This window comes from Peromyscus leucopus, chromosome 1 (genome assembly GCF_004664715.2).
Source record: "Peromyscus leucopus breed LL Stock chromosome 1, UCI_PerLeu_2.1, whole genome shotgun sequence".
Taxonomy (NCBI): domain Eukaryota; kingdom Metazoa; phylum Chordata; class Mammalia; order Rodentia; family Cricetidae; genus Peromyscus; species Peromyscus leucopus.
The window spans coordinates 21,528,935-21,548,464 of record NC_051063.1 but is presented as its reverse complement, the minus strand read 5'-3'; the positions used below and the strand labels follow the sequence as shown (position 1 = coordinate 21,548,464).

The 19,530-nt window shown below is 37.8% G+C and overlaps 1 protein-coding gene across 8 annotated transcripts in view; it reads left to right on the top strand.

The window, feature by feature from the left end:
• Nucleotides 1-19,530, top strand: part of Rfx3 (regulatory factor X3) — a 266,547-nt gene that overhangs the window by 223,656 nt on the left and 23,361 nt on the right. For all 8 annotated transcript variants that reach the window (XM_037205516.1, XM_037205509.1, XM_037205501.1 and 5 more), the window contains 4 exons: nucleotides 437-534; nucleotides 3,090-3,239; nucleotides 10,719-10,927; nucleotides 17,256-17,409. In XM_037205516.1, coding sequence (XP_037061411.1) covers nucleotides 437-534; nucleotides 3,090-3,239; nucleotides 10,719-10,927; nucleotides 17,256-17,409 — 611 coding nt within the window. The remainder of the gene's footprint in view (nucleotides 1-436; nucleotides 535-3,089; nucleotides 3,240-10,718; nucleotides 10,928-17,255; nucleotides 17,410-19,530) is intronic.

The window sequence follows — 19,530 nt, the reverse complement described above, 5'->3', positions numbered from 1 at the left end:
AAACATTGAATAGAGAAAAACAAAGCTTTTCCACTGTGTTTCATTTTAACTAACAATGTAAAATGAGATTAAGTTTGAAACCAAAATGGAAATTCCTAGCCCTTGATCACAAAACTCTTCATGATGTTTTGTCCAAGGTACAAAGCCCCATAACGTATATTCACAACTGGTATATGTTGCCATGAACAGAAGGATTTGAATGTTTGCATTTTCCAACAGGTGTCATCAGTCTGAGAACCAAATAGTTTAAAAAGCCAAAAAGATTACTTTTAGATGCTCTAAGAAATTAGAAATGTTACTTTTTAATCAATGAAGATAATATAAATTCTGCTCTGTGATATAAAAGTAGTATAAACATACATTTCCCTTATTCCAGCATAAAAATTAATGATCTTGGGTATCTTTATTGTTCTGCCTTTATTTTTTTATTATTTAGGTGCCTTGACCCAAGCCATTCGAAATTTTGCAAAAAGCCTTGAAGGTTGGCTTTCAAATGCCATGAACAATATTCCACAGAGAATGATACAAACCAAGGTATGGTTATGTCCTTTGGTGGTAGGGTACACATGTGCTTGCTTAAGAAACTCTCTCTTCAAGTAATTTTTTTTCTCATAACAGATCTTCATATATAAGTAACCCAATATTGTTCAGAGCTAGCATATGGATGTTGTAGTTCCACTGTTCTTCATCCTAGCGGATCGTAGATTACACATTACCCCTTTCTAGCATGATACTTTAGGTTAATCTGTGAGAATATTCCTATGGCAAGATTGGATAGAGACTTTACTTTCATTTTGTTGCTTAAATTCATACTTGTGGCTTTTGAATATATCCACCATTAGACTCCAACAGTATATCTTTTCCTTTGTTTGGGGTGCAATGTTACTCTGTTGAGGTTCCTGTAGCCAGAAAGTCTCTTTGGAGCCACAAGGAGCTCCAGTTCTTTCTACTTTGGTTTAAGCTTTGCACACTGGAGGCTGAGACAGGAGGACCATGAGTTCAGCCTAGCCTGGACTATGTAAGGAGCTCAAGGAGAGCCCAAGTTACTTAGTAAGACCCAGAGACTAGGAAAGTAGCACAGTGGTAACATGAATAAAGCCCTGGGTTCTAGTCTGAAAATCACAAAATTAAAGATGTTATTTGATTGTGACTGAAGAACCTTTCTAATTTATAAAATCAGTTGTATTCCTAATAATACCTCAAATAGCTGAAATCACTTCCCTTCTCGGTGTCATCAAAGTGAATGCCATAGCAGATTGCCTGCAACATTGGCCATTTTGCTGATTTTCAAAAATAGTCTCCGTATTTACCATTGCAGAATATAACTTCTGCTCTTCTGCTGTTGCTGATATGTAGTTGTATTTCTGCTGAGCTCCCAATCACTGAGACTGTTTACCCAACTTAGGGAAGAGCTTCCTAGTCAGTGGTAATAGTATTAAAATGGATGTGTTCAAATCTTACCACTTAAATGAGTTTCTGTGCAACCTTGCTCAAGGTATTTGACCTCTCTGATTCATAACATGTTGACAGTTGAACAATGTGAAATATATAAGACACTTAGCCTGGTGCCTGGTATATAATATGTACTCAATGTATATAAACCACAAAAATGGAAAAACATTTTCTCTTCTAGGGTATGTGAGCTTGCTCAAATATTTCATATAGTCCTAATACATCTCACTTTTAAATGAGTCAACACATTATTCTACACAACCAACTGATTCTTCAAATATATGCTTCCTATGTACCCATAAAAACTCAATATAAATATGGTGTATTCCTATAAATATGCTAAGGCTTTTTGGCATATTTTTAAAGACTGGGGTCATATCCACTGTGTATCTAACATTTCTATGAAAATTAGATATTTATTTAGAGGTTTTTTTTCCATTTTTTTCATTTCTTTGATATCTTCCGACATAGGCTAACTCATTCAGTATCTCATTTGAAAAAAAATGTTCACCTGCTAGGTTGATAGAGCTCAGTGGTAGAGCACTTGACTAGCATGCCTGAAGTCCTAGATTCAATCCATTAGAGTAGTGGAGGAGAAGAAAGAAAAGAAACAAAAGGTTTAAGTGAAGGGTACGTGGAATAACTGAATTTATTTCTAAACATGCAAACAGAGTTGAGAAAAACCAATGCTTAAGCATCCTGCAGGTAGCAATGAGAACTTCTCAGCAAATCTAGGTCTGAAATAGGTAAGGGATGAGTGTTGTCGCTTTACTGAACCTCCTGCTGAGTTTCCCAATGGTAGCCTTAGAAAAGGGAAGAACATAGCTTGTGAGGAATGCACACTCTGACCCCGGCTGTCCAGTGCTTCCCTCTCCTAACAATGCCCGTCCCTGATTGGTTAATCCAGCTGGAAGCTTGAGGGCAAAGGGGGCACTCATGTCACCCCTGCAGCCTTTCTGGCCACTGTGGATGATGGAGATACGTGGACAGGGGATTTTCCAAGAATAAATGGAAATTTCCCACATAGCCCACTTAAACAAATGTAAACCCTAAACAAAGAGTTACGCTGCTTGCGCTCTGATAAATGTACTTGGGCAGACCAACTTTGAAGTCCCACGTTTCACCATCACGTCTGCCCACTTGTAAACTTAAAGTCATAATGGTGAGTCTGAACAGCACGGCTCTGAAAGTATTTTTTTGTTCACTTAACAGTAGATCTGTACAGTTTGCTTTTCCAGATAAAAAGGAATGTTCTTACTTGTCTAGTTTCTAGTTGTCCTAAAAAGAGTTGGCGGTCATGAAAGCAAACATTTCCCTACTTTTTTAGACAATGTAATTTCTTGTTGTGGTTGAGTAATTCACTTCCAAGACTGCCTTCATGATTGCTGCACTCAGATGTTGAAAAGTGTGGGAGCTTGTTTTAGTGTTGCTTGCCTTCAAAACCAAATAATTCTTTAAGAATTTTAAATTCTATATAATTTATGAGTAAACTATTACCAAATGAATTTGAATGTATCTAAGGAAAGCTGTTAACTTTGAAGTATTTAATAGTTTCTTCTATGAGAAAGCAGCGGGGCGGGGGGGGGGGGGAGAAAAATGAAAAGACACCCCACTCCTGCCTGCTTGGGTTTCTGTAGGTTGCCGCTGTAAGTGCCTTTGCCCAGACTCTGCGAAGATACACATCGCTCAATCACCTGGCCCAGGCAGCCCGCGCCGTACTTCAGAACACTTCCCAGATTAACCAGATGCTCAGCGACCTCAACCGCGTTGACTTTGCCAATGTCCAGGTACTTTGCCTCCTTGCAAATCCTGTCTTTTAAAGAATGGTGTCAGTTATTCTAAACTAGGACCTGATGCATGCAATGGCAAAATCTATGTTCATAGTCTCCTCAAAGATGGGGTTTTACCCTGATCAGACTAAACTGAACTCCTTTGTTTTAGGGATAAAGTCAGCTAAGGTTTATGAACTAGTAGGCAACAGAATATATCCATGTTTGCTGAGAAGTTAAAAAGATAACAAATATCAGAGTCACTGAAGTTAGGCAAAAAAATTAGACTATTCTATATCTGTAAGAATTTGAATAACTACTTAAGTGCTCTCTATTTCATTTTCCCAGCTGTAACTACTACCGTAGGTTGTTTAAATAGTGGTCTGTACCCTTTCAAGCAGGTACTTCTTTTATTACAGTAACCCACCTTGAAGAGCTAAACACCTCTATTGCAAAGTACATTGCAGATACCTGAGAAAATTCTTTCACTTAAAGAATTAATTTGAAGTAAGTCTGGACAGCTTGGTTCAAATAAAAAAAAAATATTTTTTTCTAACTCTAGTTGCTCTGTACTTTACACTTGGAAATGACTAATGTAGGTTCCTTATGGAAGTCTAACAAATATTTTATTTATGATACTAAAGTAACAAAGTTAGTTGTTACTATATAAAAATTATAACACCCCTGACATAAAATATAAGCTACAAAGTAAAAAAAAAAAATGCATAATTCAACACAATCCAAATTTAAAACTTTTGGCGTTAACAAGAGACTACATGACAAAAAGTAAAAAGGCAATGCAAAGCCTGTCAGAAGCTCATCTTGTAAATACTCCATACATAAAATATATAAACAACTACCCTGGGTCCCATTAATAAAAAGCCACCTGATTTTAAAATGGCAAATAGACAAGTGCCCAATAAACACATGAAAGGATTCTTAGCATTGGCCACCAGGGTTTAACAGGAGTTAAAACCACAAGGAAATAGCATTAGATGCACACTAAAATGGATGTGATTGAAGACAGAAAATATTAGATTTGGACCCTGGAGAACTGGAGAAATTAGCACTTCATGAGCTGCTGATGGGAATGCAAACTGCCACAACCACTAAGGCAGTCTGGCATCTCCTCAAAAAGATAAATATAGACTCATCATGTGACTGAGCAGCCCACTGCTTGGCAGATAGCCGGGACAAAGGGAAACATGGCCACACAAGTTGACCAATTGTCTAAAGTGCTTGGACTCGAATGTTTGGGTGTTCTTGAGATTTTTTTAATATTTACTAGACTTTACCACATGATTATCCCTAAAGTCTGTACTCTAAAATGCTTCAAAACACAAAAGTTTTGAGCATACAACACTCTGTATATATTTCAGATTTTGCATTTTCGGAGTAGAGATCCTCAATCTGTACTTCAATGTTCATAGCATTATTGTTCAAATTAGAAAACCCAGAGGTCCTTACCTGATAACCAAACATGTGCATTATCTATACAGTGGACCATTGCTGGGCAGTGGAAGGAACTTCTGAAGTCTTGATTGAGCCTCAGAAACATGTTAATGAAGGGAAGTTGTTACATGCTTCCACTTATAGGAGATGCCTAGCTAGACATTAGAGGCAGAATAGATTTCTGACTGGGTAGGACTAGGATATTGCAGAGAATGAGAGATAACAAATACAATGGGTACAGGACTTCCTTTCGAGAAGAATTATACTTTAAGTAGGTAAATTGTACAGTGTGTCTTTTAAAATCATTACTCTATTTATAAGAAATTTATTCTCCACAACATGCTTTGTTATTTAAAATATATTACATATGAACATAGCTGAGCAAGTGCTCTTGTGGTATGATTGAGCATTTCTTGGGTATGTGCCCAAAAGTGGTGTAGCTGGATCTTGGGGGAGATTGATTCCCAGTTTTCTAAGAAAGCGCCATATTGATTTCCAAAGTGGTTGTACAAGCTTGCATTCCCACCAGCAGTGGAGGAGAGTTCCCCTAGTTCCACATCCTCTCCAGCATAAAGCATCTTCAGTGTTTTTGATCTTAGCCATTCTGACAGGCGTAAGGTGGTATCTCAGTTGTTTTGATTTGCATTTCCTTGATGATTAGGGATGTTGAGCAATTCCTTAAATGTCTTTCAGCCATTTGAGTTTCCTCTGTTGAGAATTCTCTGTTTAGTTCTATAGCCCATTTCTTAATTGGACTGTTGGTCGTTTTGATGTCTAATTTCTTGAGTTCCTTATATATTCTGGATATCAGTCTTCTGTCAGATGTGGGGTTGGTGAAGACCTTTCCCCATTCTGTAGGCTGTCACTTTGCCTTATTGACCGTATCCTTTGCTCTACAAAAGCTTCTCAGTTTCAAGAGGTCCCATTGATTGATTATTTCTCTCAGTGTCTGTGCTACTGGTGTTATATTTAGGAAGTGATCTCCTATGCCAATGCGTTCAAGACTACTTCCTACTTTCTCTTCTAGCAGGTTCAGAGTAGCTGGATTTATGTTGAGGTCCTTGATCCACTTGGACTTAAGTTTTGTGCACGGTGACAGATATGGATCTATTTGCAGCCTTCTACACGTTGATATCCAGTTATGCCAGCACCAATTGTTGAAGATGATTTCTTTTTTCCATTGTACACTTTTGGCTTCTTTGTCAAAAATTATATGTTTATAGGTGTGCGGGTTAATGTCAGGGTCTTCAATTCGATTCCATTGGTCCACATGTCAGTTTTTATGCCAATACCAAGCTGTTTTTATTACTGTAGCTCTGTAGTAGAGCTTGAAGTCAGGGATCGTGATGCCTCCAGGTGAGACAGTTGATTGGCTTGATCTGTTTGGGAGGCATCTAGGCAGTGGTACCAGGTCCTGTGCTCATTGCATGAGTCGACTGTTTGAAACCTGGGGCTTATGCAGGGACGCTTGGCTCAGTCTGGGAAGAGGGGACTGGACCTGCCTGGACTGAGTCTACCAGGTCGATCTCAGTCCTCGGTGGAGGCTTTGCCCTGGAGGAGGTGGGAATGGGGAGTAGGCTGGGGAGAAGGGGAGGGCGCGGGAGGGGGGAGAACAAGGGAATCCGTGGCTGATATGTAGAACTGAATGGTATTGCAAAATAAAATAAAAGGAAAAAATAAATAAATGAAAAACAATCAACTCTAAAAAAAATAAAATAAAATATATTCCGTAATAATATTTGAGCTTCACTCATTTATAGTAGAATAAATCAGCTGTTTTCATTGTGGTTTCATGAAATAAACTCATGTTTCTGATTCTTAATTTTTCAATCTCTTTTTCATATATACAACCACCTACCTACCAACGGTGTGTATACAAATAGACATACTTGTGTGCAATCGTATAACCTTTGCAAGAACAAACAGTCTTGGATTTATAAAATGGTCTGAGTATGTCAATAGGGTTACAAGGTTACAATAACTCATTTACCAAAATTATTAAGTACTCTAATATTTACTTCAGATCTTCATTTTGAAAAGATGTTTAAAGGAACCTTAAGGAAAGTTGAGGTAAAACTATCTTGAAGTCAGAATAGTAAGACAACTTCAGTTTCCAGTTATTAATTCCAACTTGGTAACAGAAATTTTTGTAAAGAATGATTTATTTCAATTAGTATCTGAGAAAGTGTAAATTGTTCTTGTTTTAACATTTATTTACCTGTCCTCAACCCTGGATTCATGATTTTTGTACTGAATTGAATATGTATACAAACGAGCCCACTCACTGATTAGAACCATCTTTCTTAAGGACATCATTGTATATAAATAGTCAACTACACATCCACTTGCACAGCAACTTTGACTACTCTTTGTCTTCCTTTGTTGTCAACTGTCAAGTTTTTCTGTGTCCATCGTGACAGTCATTAGTACTGGAACCTGTATAATTCAGGATCTATCCTCCAAATCATCTTTCCTTTCCTCAGAGGATCACAAATATAATGGTGAGCCATTCAGTTCAGCCTATGCTTTCCTTCTGTACGTTCTGATGACTACCCAAATGGCACAGTTCCTTTTTACCTTACTTATATCTTTATCTCTTCCAAACTTTGACAGGCTTCTCTAGTGTGCCCTGCTTCCCATTCCTTCTTCATGACCTTTTCCTGTCATTTGGAACTTGTCCCTGCCTCTTCTAAGATGAATCTCAGTAAGACTGACAAATAAAAGGATAAAACTCTTGCAATAAAGAAACTTTGGTTTGAAACAACTTCCAGGTGTTATTATTAGAGCATGCCAAGACCTTGGATGTTCCTGTTTTTGTATTGAATTGAATATGTGTACAAATGAACCTACTCGCTGCTTAGTAACATCTTTCTTGAGGACATTTTTGTATATAAATAGTCAACTACACATCTACTACTCATCTTACACAGCAACTTGGGCTACTCTTTGTCTTCCTTTGTATTGACATACTCAGACCATTTTATAAACCTAAGACTTCCCTCCATAAATCTCTTTGCACTGTTTCATCCTCTTCTCAACAAATGGTTTTGCATTTCAAGACCTTTTTCTATTGCAGTTTAGTTGGCTTTCTTTCTCATTTAACTGATAGTCTTATGATGGTATTATTTCTAAATGTTCAGTGTAAATGGATGAGTTTTCATCTCCATTATGAATTAAGTAAGTTTGGATGGTCTTACCTGTTAACCTGATCATTGACTACTTTAGTTCTTTCCTTCCTGCCTGCCTGCCTGCTTTCCTGCCTTTCCTTTCCTTCCTTTTTTGTTTGCTTTTTGAGACAGGATTTCTCTGTGTAGCCCTGGCTGTTCTAAAACACTCTCTGTAGATCAGGCTGGCCTTGTACTCAGAGATCCACCTGTCTCTGCCTCCCAAGTACTGGGATTAAAGGTGTACACCACCACACCCAGCTATGTGGGTTTCTTTATTGAAGATACAGTCTGATTTTGAACTTCCTTACTATGTACCATGTTGGATATTATTTTTGTATAAGTTAAGAACACCTTCAGATGTTTGTTTTATGAAGTAAGCCATTGTTAATGTGAACTCTGTAAGCTGTAGGGTGTGAAGAGTGGTTTATGGAGCTGTGCTCTTATTTCTCAAATTAGGTTTTAGATTGTCATCTCATCTTGCCAAAAGTAATTTTCATGTAAATAGTAAGTTCGCATTTGTTGGTAAAAAGTGAAATTCAGCTGGGCAGTGGTGGCTGGTGCACGCCTTTAATCCCAGCACTCAGGAGGCAGCGGCGGGCGGATCTCTGTGAGTTCGAGGCCAGCCTGGGCTACAGAGTGAGTTCCAGGAAAGGCGCAAAGCTGCGCAAAGCTACACAGAGAAACCCTGTCTCAAAAAACAAACAAACAAAAAAGTGAAATTCCTCTGTGTGTATCAGTACAGTCCTTTTTCTAGAGCCAGCATAAACAAGAACAAGCTTCTTCACATGAAGCACAGAATCTTTCATTTGCCCAAGATTCTAGAGCTCTAATGCTCCGTATAGTCCATCTATTTAACATTGCTCTACCATATACAGAGGAAGGGTCAGAAGAAAATTAAAACAAAACAAAAAAAGCTTAGATGTTGAGGCAGTGGGGAACCAAAACCCTCTCTTAGTTACTATTTTAATACTTAACGTACCTGGGTACTCAGGGACACTTGAAGTTGATACAAAATTTCTGGGAACCATTTGCTACTATTAAAAGATTTTAACTCTTCTTATATAAATCTATTATGTGAAAATATGAGCAAAATGTAGTTAACAACATAGCTAATTCAAACTTTATACTAGTAAGAATTTAAAACAAATGTCTAGCTGTATGAAATTGGTTATACAAATAATATCATCTTCATGCAATGAAACAAGTTTATTAGTGAGCAATAAATATAGCTCCATATTTATGTATCTGGAAAAGTAGACAAATTATCATTGTTAAGCAGAATATTGAGTAGAATACATGATATTTATTATATTTATATTAAAACTATATGTGTATAAGCATAAATGACAAAATGTAAATTAGCATAAATAAAGGAGTAATGTAAATATAAACAGAATTCAAATAATATAGCACATATACTATGTTATATATGTTTAAAAAACTTAAAGTATCTTCAATGTATACATGCATATCCATGTATTGTAGCTATCTTGGACTTCTGCCCTCATATTCTTTTATTGTCTTTTTATTAATTTTTTTCTATAATTGTATTTAGTCTATTTAAACTATTTACAAGTAGTGTTTAAGAGGTAGCATCTAAAAACAAAGATAGAAGATGCTATCATCAGCTGAGATGTGGAAGAAAGTAGGTTTCCCTAGAAAAATAGAGTGATGTGGATGCAGTTTGCCTTTGAAATGTCTCTAAGCATAAATGACCCTGAATATGTAAAGTGTGTAGGGTCAGCAGAGATCCTAGAACTGGAAAGATGGGATTAGAGATATATTGATTTGAAATTGTCAATTTGAATCAACTTGACGTCTAAGATAACATAGAATTAAGGCTGCAGACAGTGTTCATGAAAATATCAACATATTCTATGTTTTTGTATTGGAACTTTACAGACTTCAAAGAAAGTTTTCTTAAAAATTATCATAATGGATCCCACTTAAAAACTCTCAATTCTCATTTGTTGGATTTTGTGCATAGGAAACTAAAGCCCACACTAATCTAATTAATTGTTTTAACTTAGTTGGGCAAATTAGGACCTGAGCATGCCTTTTAATTGTCTGTCATAATATGTTGCCAAATAATTAAATTTTGATAATGAGAGAAGAGATATTTATTCTTTTAACCTTAAAATACGGCACATCACTAGAAATATCATAGAAGTTACACAATCACTGAAAAGTAACTTTCAAAGTTCCTCTTTTCATTGTTGTTACAAAACTTGAAACTTCCCAACCAGAAGCAGAAGGGAAAATACAGTAATCAGGTTTCTTGGCAGGTAGCACGTCTACATTTTCTCAAAAGAGGTTTTGTTGTTGTTGTTGTTTTCAGTTCTGTGAATTAATTTGCATTTGTTGGTTTGCCTTGATAGCCCTTGAGATTTCTGTTCCCAATCTATAAACTCACACAGCATATGCTTCTACCTAGTACCATTCAGCGTTTGTTTTTGTTTTAATCTTTAGGGACCACTTTTGGCCAATTGAATCCATTTATTCCTCTGACTTACTCTAAGTCTTGTAAAATGGTTTTACAGTTTTCTGTGGTGGGTGGGGAAACTTAGAAGCAGTGTGGAAACAGGACAGGGCATGCTACTGGTTCACACCTCTGGCTTCCTTACCATGCTGGTATCTCACAAGGCCTAGCCACAGTAGAAAACCAAGTCACAGTTAAATACTGCTTCAGCAGTGTTCAAGGAGAAGTGCTAAGCCCTGAAGATGACAAAGGCATTGGGTACCTATTGTTCATGTCCGTGATTCATTCATGTCCCCCACTGAAGCTTTCTGTGCGATACCACCCTGCATGTGCTCTGTGCTGATTCTTAGTGAGAAGCTGCCGACTTGAATTTTCCTTTCTATCTGTGACCCATCCCAGGAGCAGGCTTCCTGGGTGTGCCAGTGTGATGACAACATGGTTCAGAGACTAGAAACAGACTTCAAGATGACACTTCAGCAGCAGAGCACACTGGAGCAGTGGGCAGCATGGCTGGACAATGTGATGATGCAGGCGCTGAAGCCCTATGAAGGAAGACCCAGCTTCCCTAAAGCCGCCAGGCAGTTTCTGCTCAAATGGTCTTTCTACAGGTAGCACCCCAAGTTCGCTAAATTGTCTTCATGTCCTGCAAATATGTGTGTGTGTGTGTGTGTGTGTGTGTGTGTGTGTGTGTGTGTGTGCGCGCGCGCGCGCGCTATTCACATAACAAAAAAGAAACAAACTTAGATTTGGTGGAATATCCAACTCTATGACTATGATGCATAGAGACTAAGCAGAAAATTGATGAAAATGAACTATTTTGCTGGGAAAGGAGACCCTCTTGCTCAAAGCCAAGAAGTTTTCAGATAGTAATCTCTGAGAGTCCATCTAGAATAGCAGTTCTCAGCCTGTGGGTTACCACCCCTTTGGGGTCTAAAGACTCTTTCACAGGGGTCCCCTAATACCATCAGAAAACACAGATATTTACATCTGATTCATAACTTAGCAAAATTACAGTTATGAAGTTGCAGCACAAATAATTTTATGGTCAGGGGTCACCACAACATGAAGAACTATATTAAAGGTTGTGACATTAGGAGAGTTGAGAACCACTGCTCTAGATGATGTTTTCAGCAACAGTCAGAAAGCGTGGCTGGTCCTCCCTCTACTCCTACCTTATTGAAGTACCTTCTGGTGGGGTTATGACTATTATTCCCTTTTCAGTGGCCCTCAAACTGTAGTCACTAGCCCATGATCTCACATCCACTTAGACTCATTATAAATGTGCATCAGTAGGCTACTTCCCAAGTCTACTTGAGTCAGAGTCCATAGAGGAAAGACCTATCAATCTGAGCTTTGAAATCCCCTGGGTAATTCCAGTTCACTCAGAACTACTTAGTTAATTTCTTAATTCTGTCAATTGTCAGAAAGCAGAATATATCAGAGAGCAGAATTTATATGTTCTTTTTAACTTTTGATTACTCCTAAGACCCAGTGAGTGACTCGTTTTCTTGGTGGTTAGGAGGTAGTAGTTAGGGGTCAGTCACTTTCTGGTGATTATATTGCATGGTTAGTATCCAACAGGTAATAACGTGTTATTGATAATGAATCTTTTAGACTAAAATACTTCATATGGAAAAATGCATATTTTTGTAGACATAGAAGCACCCCTAAATGGAAAGGGCTTACTAATTATATGATACATAATGGCAAATTTGGAATGAGTTGTTGGCACCAAATCTACAACACAATTTGAAAAGCACGTTTATGAGCTGTATTAAGACTTGTGCCATATTTGTATAGGATGGAATGGTCAGGTGGATTCTAGCATGGAATCTATGTCAGGGACAAATTATACCTCTCAGGAGATACAGGTTTTAGGCCCAAGTCAGTGAGATCACCCTGAATAAAGAAACAAACACTTGTATTTTTACTACAGGATCAAATGCCAATGTCAAAAATTTAAATTATCTAACTTATGAAATAGGAGTCCATCTGTCATATAATTCAAAATTCTAATTTGGAAATTTTGTTGTTGTTGTTTTTGGTTTGGGACTTTTTTGAGACAGAGTCTGTCTACATAGCCCTGAATTTCCTAGGACTCACTCTCTAGTAGACCAAGTTGACCTTGAGCTTGTGCTCACAGAAATCAACCTGGCTCTGCCTCCTGAGTACTGGGATTAAAGGCAGAAATATGGTTTCTTGATTGCTTGAGAGTCATTATTTCATTCATCTGAATTTTCACAGAAAATAATATAAGTGATATGTGTGCCCATGACCAGTGGCTGGAACATCACTTATATTGCCTGACTCTTTCCAAATCTCACATGACCAAAGGCACAGTGCCCAACCTCACACAGCAGCGAAAGACAGATGCCCAACCCCTTCCTATTGTGTTCTGTAGTAGTGGCAGCCTTGCCCTTACTTCTCTCTGTGGGTCCCACCCCCCCACCCCCCCACCCCCCCACCCCCGCATTTAGTTGACATCATTTTAGAAATACACCCCTGGAGCCTTTGTCACCACAGAGATCTATTGCAGGAATTCTGAAAAGAAAGAAAATTACTTGCTTGTATTTCGTGTTCTCTGCAGATACACAAGCCCAGTAAATCATCGCTCGCCTGCCCTCTGTCCTCCCTGAGTTGGGGATAATTGGCTTGATATTATTAGACACTATTATGGTTACTATTTTTCGTTTCAAAAAGATTTGAAGGCTTACAGTTGAGGGCCACAGAGGAAAGAGACATTTAAGCAGATGCATACTTCCTGCTGGTAGGCAGAGTAATATCTGAACTGTTTTTTTTACTGAGGCATGAGAACATGTTGAGTAAGGAAAACTCATGCGTAAATCCTCAGAGAAGCAGAAGAAGAATTCTTATGTTTTTAGCATTGTAAATGTAAATTGTAAATTTGCAAGGGATATCATAAATTCCACAGCCACATATACAGTTCCTTCTTGTTTAAAAGCCAGATATTTAATCGAGTAATTTCTAAACTTGTGTTTGCATTTACCTACCCAGACACGTAGAAACAAACTGGCAGTCTCACAGCAGTTGACGCATTGCTGTAGACACACTCAGCTCCATCTAGGTCTGTCTACTTAAACTAGATTTCAAGGGCTGGTGTCCATTTTGGAAAACCCAGAAACGAACATTTTATATGGACTATTTCTTTTTCTCTGTGCTGTGTGAATAAGACAAGACCACATTCTTGGTAACTGCAGTTAAGGTCATCAATCATTCCTGGTATATGTGGTGGGGAAGGAGTTGCTGCAATTAAAACTAACTTTGCTCATTGTCTAAATTTCTAGAATTAGAACTATATTGTTCAGTGAGCTGACATTTTGATAAATACTGCCACATTCCTTCTATAGAATCCTCAGGAACACTCGTAGAAACAGTAAAGTTGTTTCTCACCCCCTCTCCAGACTATAATACGGTCTCATAGTGCAATAGGTAACAGATGTTCTCTTTAATTTGAATGTGTTTACTTTTGAATAATGTTAATTTATATTTGTATCTTTGTTAGCTACCTGTCATTCCTGGAATGTATTTTAAATATCTACCGTCTTTGTTCAGCAAGACGGATGGAGTTATAAGTGACTACTCTACCCTTGGATTACTTTTAAAGATTACTGACTTTGAGTTCAATGTTATTAGACATTCAGTCATTATGCTACATTGGTTTTGGGGTTTTGGTTTTTTGGTTTTTGTTTTTTTTTTTCTTTGTGTGTGTGTGTGTGTGTGTGTGTGTGTGTGTGTGTGTATACAAACAGAAGAAAAAGTAAAGCTTGGATGTCTAACTAGACCCATTATCATATGCCTTAAAACAAATACACACAAAAAAACCAAACCAGGGCCTCACTCTCTAGTCCAGGCTGGCCCACATCTCATTACGTAGCTTTTAAATTTTTCCCATGGAAAAAGAAATGTTTACTTTTAAAAAATTACTATTTTACATGCTTGTAAATTATTTTACAAGTAGATGATGATGTATCATTTAATTTTAGGGTTTTGGCACATAAGTGAAGCTATTCTTCCATTTTTAGTAATTCATTTATGCATTAGAGTTATAAACATTTGAGGAGTGTTTTAAGATATTTCATTGACACAAAGAAACCATTATGTGGAACTGTTTATTGTAATGAATATACTTTTAACTGTAGTATATTCAGTACTGTGGTAATGACCCGATTTGTTAAGATCCACATATGTTAGGTACCCTGACCTTTATGGCTGGATCCTGGAAACCTTACTGGGAGTGATGAGAGCTTAAGAAAGACAGAGCCAAGTAACTGAAAGGTGTGATTGGGTGGACTGTGCACTCAGATGCAGACACACCAGTAGCCCAGATACTCAGCATATTCTTTATATACATCTTGAAGGAGGAAGCGGTCTCTGTATGGGAACAGTCTCAGGGACATGAAGTTATCTGGGATGAGAAAGCTGTGCTTAGTATTTTTGCACATACTGTTTTTAGCTATAGGTCAACAGTTAGCTAACATCTGTACTCAGACTACAGGAAAGCCTTGCCATTCCCTGAGCCTGACCCAGGAAGGTCTTGCTGTTTCCCCTGAATCAGAGACAAGGAAGGCCTTGCCATTCTCCTGAGCCTGAGGTAGCATTCTTGACGTGGCCATTCTCATGTCATGACTGCTCATTCATACTGGAGTACACTTATCTACCTTATCCATGAGAGCTATATTCCAGTACCTCAGTAGATGCCTGAACCACCAATATCACTCAACCTAAGGTATAACGCCTTGACGTCTTGATGTCAGCACTTTTCACAAGTTATGACTGTACCTTTTGCAGATTGAAGTATGACAACAAACCTAGAATGGATTGACTTCCCTTTGACTCAGTTACACAGATAGAAGATGCAGTCTTACTATCAGTCGCATCTCAGAATACAATCTTTTTCCCTAAAGGCAACAGCCTTCACTGTCTTACTTAGGGGCATTTTCTAGTAATTTGCTGTACTCACACCCCAGCATCACTGCTCTTGCGCTCTGGGACCTTTATACGGCTTGGACTTGCTGGGCAAAAAGATGAGCTGCATCCCAGGTGGCAGGAGCCAGAAAGTAAACTTCACCACTCTGTGCAGAAGGACGTGTGGTCTGAAACGTTGATTATTTCTGGAATTTTCATTTCATACTATTAGACTGCAGTGCCTGAAACCAAGAAAATCAAAACCATAGATACAGGGAACTACTATGTGTTGTTTCATCTGACTCTCAGACTAACTTTTAAGCCTTAAAAATGGTTATGTGGTTGTAGACAAGATTACAAAGGCCACCTGTAACCACACACAGAGGAAGCTGAGGCAGGAAGATTTGCTAGATTGCTAGAGATTTCAGTCTAAGCTACATAATGAGATGTGGGCCAGCCTGGACTAGAGAGTGAGGCCCTGGTTTGGTTTTTTTGTGTGTATTTGTTTTAAGGCATATGATAATGGGTCTAGTTAGACATCCAAGCTTTACTTTTTCTTCTGTTTGTACAATGATTTAAAAAAGTAAATGAGAAGTCTGCTGTCCATATAATGATCTTCATTCTTCTATAGACAAATTACAAATAGCATTGTTTGTTGTGTTATAAATAAACATAATAAATTACATTTGTTGCATTCTATTTATTTATAAGTTGTTTTTATATTCTTTTATATTTATTTATATTCATTTTTCCCTTAAAATAACTGTTTTCCCTTAAAAACACTGCTTTCATTTTCCCTAGAGAAAACAACCTCAGGGAAATTGCCCATTTGTGGCTAAGAGTCAAGTAGCAGACAGCCAGCATCAGAACCCAGAGCTTCTGTCTTCAGCTGTCACACCTCGTGATCTGTCACTTGCCAATGTGAATGTATAGAACCTGATGTATTTAAATCTGTTTTTACAAGGTTGAAAAATGAGTGGAAAACAAAAGTAAAGCCCACTTACTATTCTTTTATTTGCCTGGAATTTTATAATTGGTCATTACAAAAATAAAGCTCTCATTTGTGACATTTTGCCTCCTCCTCCTGGGAATATAGTGACAGTTTTAGTATTTATCGGCCAAAAAGCTTTAGAAAAAGGCAAGTGAATAAAAACTGGTATAAAACATGCAAGCATAAATACATGCATTATTCTCAGTGTGAATCACAGATTCACAGCTATGTTTGAAGTATAAAAGAAGCTTATTAGTTGATACATCTTTGGTAAAGCCACAGTTTTATTTGGACTTATTTATATTTTAATATAAAAGTTTATTATTACTATTCTGTCAATATGGCTCATATCTGTATAATATATACATTAAATATTCGTGGTTTTTAAATTTAATCATTTCTTAAGTCATCTATAATTCCCATCTCTAGTGGGGGGAAATCACCTTAATTGAAATGAAAGTCACCAAGAAACTGGAATCAATAAATTTACCTTTCAACAAAATGACCTGGAATCCCACATATTTGCCTCCATTTAGACTGACAATTCAGGGAACTTTGCTTCATATTTTTGGGTGAAATCGGGCACAGAGTACACTCTAAGGATCATTGTCATTTAGAGATGACAAACTGTCACTCATCATCAAGATGTTCAGTTTGAATTGATTTTCCTTATACCAGGGATGAGTCTCCAGCCTTTCTACAGCTGTTTCTGTTCAGTTGCGATCCTCTTGTGAGCACAATGGGAAAGGCAGACATACCTATAATAGTACAGGGTCTTTTCTCATGAAGACCCGTCTGGCTCTGGTGATGATCAGGCTCAAGCCTTATTGAGAACAACCTCTTTCCCACCACTGAAATGAGTTGGGCCAACTGCTTTCAACAGTGGGATTGTTCTATCGCAAGTTTTATACTCTATAACCGTGTTTTCATGTAGTCTCCCGACTTAACTGCTTTTAAGAGTACTGGTTATAACTTTGGTCACTAATTCCAGCTTCATCTCTGCCCTTTCTCTTGAGCAGCTCCATGGTCATCCGGGACTTAACCCTGCGCAGTGCTGCTAGCTTCGGCTCCTTCCACCTGATCCGGCTGCTATATGACGAGTACATGTTCTACTTGGTAGAGCATCGTGTTGCTCAGGCAACAGGAGAGACACCCATAGCAGTGATGGGCGAGGTAAGAGGGCCTTCAAGAACTATGTGGTACTGTTCAGTTTTTAATTACACTTCAAATTATGAACAAATGATTGACTAAAGCAGCGTCAGTCCCACAAGGAACTGGTTGTGTTTTTTAATCACAGAATTCTAAAGTTGAAGATTCTATCATGTCAGTGGAATGTTTTGCTGCATTATCTGTACCCACATTTAAAAACAAAAAGTTTTGAGAAACACAAGACTTTAAAAGGAAGAACTATTGAGTAGGAGATAAGAAAGACCAATGCCTGTGATAAAGCTAAGGACCAAGAAAAACAAAATGAGTTAAATATGTAGTTTATGGTCCCTTCCCCAGTCTTTAGGAAGGAAATGTATGGTTTGGCTTCAGAAGGGCTATGATGATGGCAGTGATGACTGTACTTTTTACTATGTTGCAAGCATGGCTCTACATCCTTTGCATATGTAATAACACACTTAACTTATTACAGTCCTTTGAGATTAAGATCTCCTTTCCCCTACTTTATCAGTGTGCATCTGAGGTTAATGCAGAGAACATGGGTACAGGATAGTCAATGGCTCTGTAGATAGTAAACACTGGAGACATTTTGCTAAACACATAGTTTGATTTTTAAGCCCATGCCCGTGTCACTAACAGTGTGGGCTGAGTTCTGTTTCTGGAATTTCTAAATAATAATAAAAATGGCTTATCCATACCCAGTGTCAGAAAGTGGTAATTCTTACAATAATATGAATGAGAATTAGTTAATATCATGAGCAATAGGTACAAATGTTGAAATAATTCAGTTCTGGCTCGTTTTATTATATTGAATTGGGGTACTTTTTTATACCTTAGTAAATTATGCCAGGTCAGACATAAAATCACAAAATACCCAAAGCAGTGAAGATACTCATTTTTGACCTAGGTATATATGGTTAGGGTTTGGGTTTGTTTGTTTGTTTGTTTTGAAACAAGAAAATAAGGGGAAATCAGTCAGTAGTAATACGTTTGTTGTGCAAGGCTGAGGACCTGAGTTCAGATCTTCAGCACCCGTGTAAAAAGCCAGGCATAGTTATGTGCATCTGTCATCACAGCACTGGGGTATTGGGAAACAGAGTCTTCGGGGGCTCACTAGCCAACCAGTCTAGCTAATCAGTGAGCTCTAGGCCAGTGAGAAATCATGCCTCAAAAAATTAAGATAGACAGGTTAGTGGAAAACATCACATGTTGACCTGGCCTACATAAACCCACAGAGACACCCACAGAGGAGGTGGGGGAGTTGTCAAAGATTAATACAACTATTGCTGTTTAATAAACATAACAGTAAAAGAAATAAAATCATTAAAATACTTTAAGCACCTCTGTCAGTTCTACTGTAAACTGCAAGTATTCTAATATAAGTAAAATATACATCCAACAGTCCATTTTAAAGTGTTTGTAAATGTATGAGTGCTTTGCCTGTGTGTATGTCTGTTTAACACATGCACGACTGGTGTCCAAGGAAGCCAAAAGACAGTGTCAGATCCCCTGAGACTGGAGTTGTAGACAGCTGTGAGCTGTCGTGTAGGTGCTGGAATGGAACCCAGGTCCTCTAGAAGAGCAATCCATGCCTTTAATGGCCAAGCCATTTCTCCAGCCCTGAATGTCAGTTATTTTTAACATCATTTGTATTATTAATCTTATTATTTTTTTTTTAAAAAAAAGACTCCTTTGCAGTTTGCTGATGTGTACATTGTTGTATGATTCTGTTTAAATGATCCTGAAAAGAAATGTGTAAGACGGAGCAAGAGCTGCTGTAGCTTTTAAATAATAGGCCAAACAATCTGGGTTTGTCCTTTGCTGTAGCTGTATAGATGTCTTCTTATAAGACAGCCAATTGGAATAGAAGATTTCTTGCCTTAGGGCTCAAGATTCTGAAATGGATGTGCTCTTTAGTGAAATGAACACTTTGCCATACATCTCTTGTGCTCTAGATCTTTACCAGAATGAACAGGATAATGTGAGCATTGATTCTTATTATCACCATGTGGCTTATCCTATGTGGTCTTTGCTTCCCTTGCATGTCTAAAGAACAAAGGCATGAACCCATCACACTTTGAAGGCTTAGCCACCTCCACACATGAGCCTGCAGCCAGTGGTAGCTCA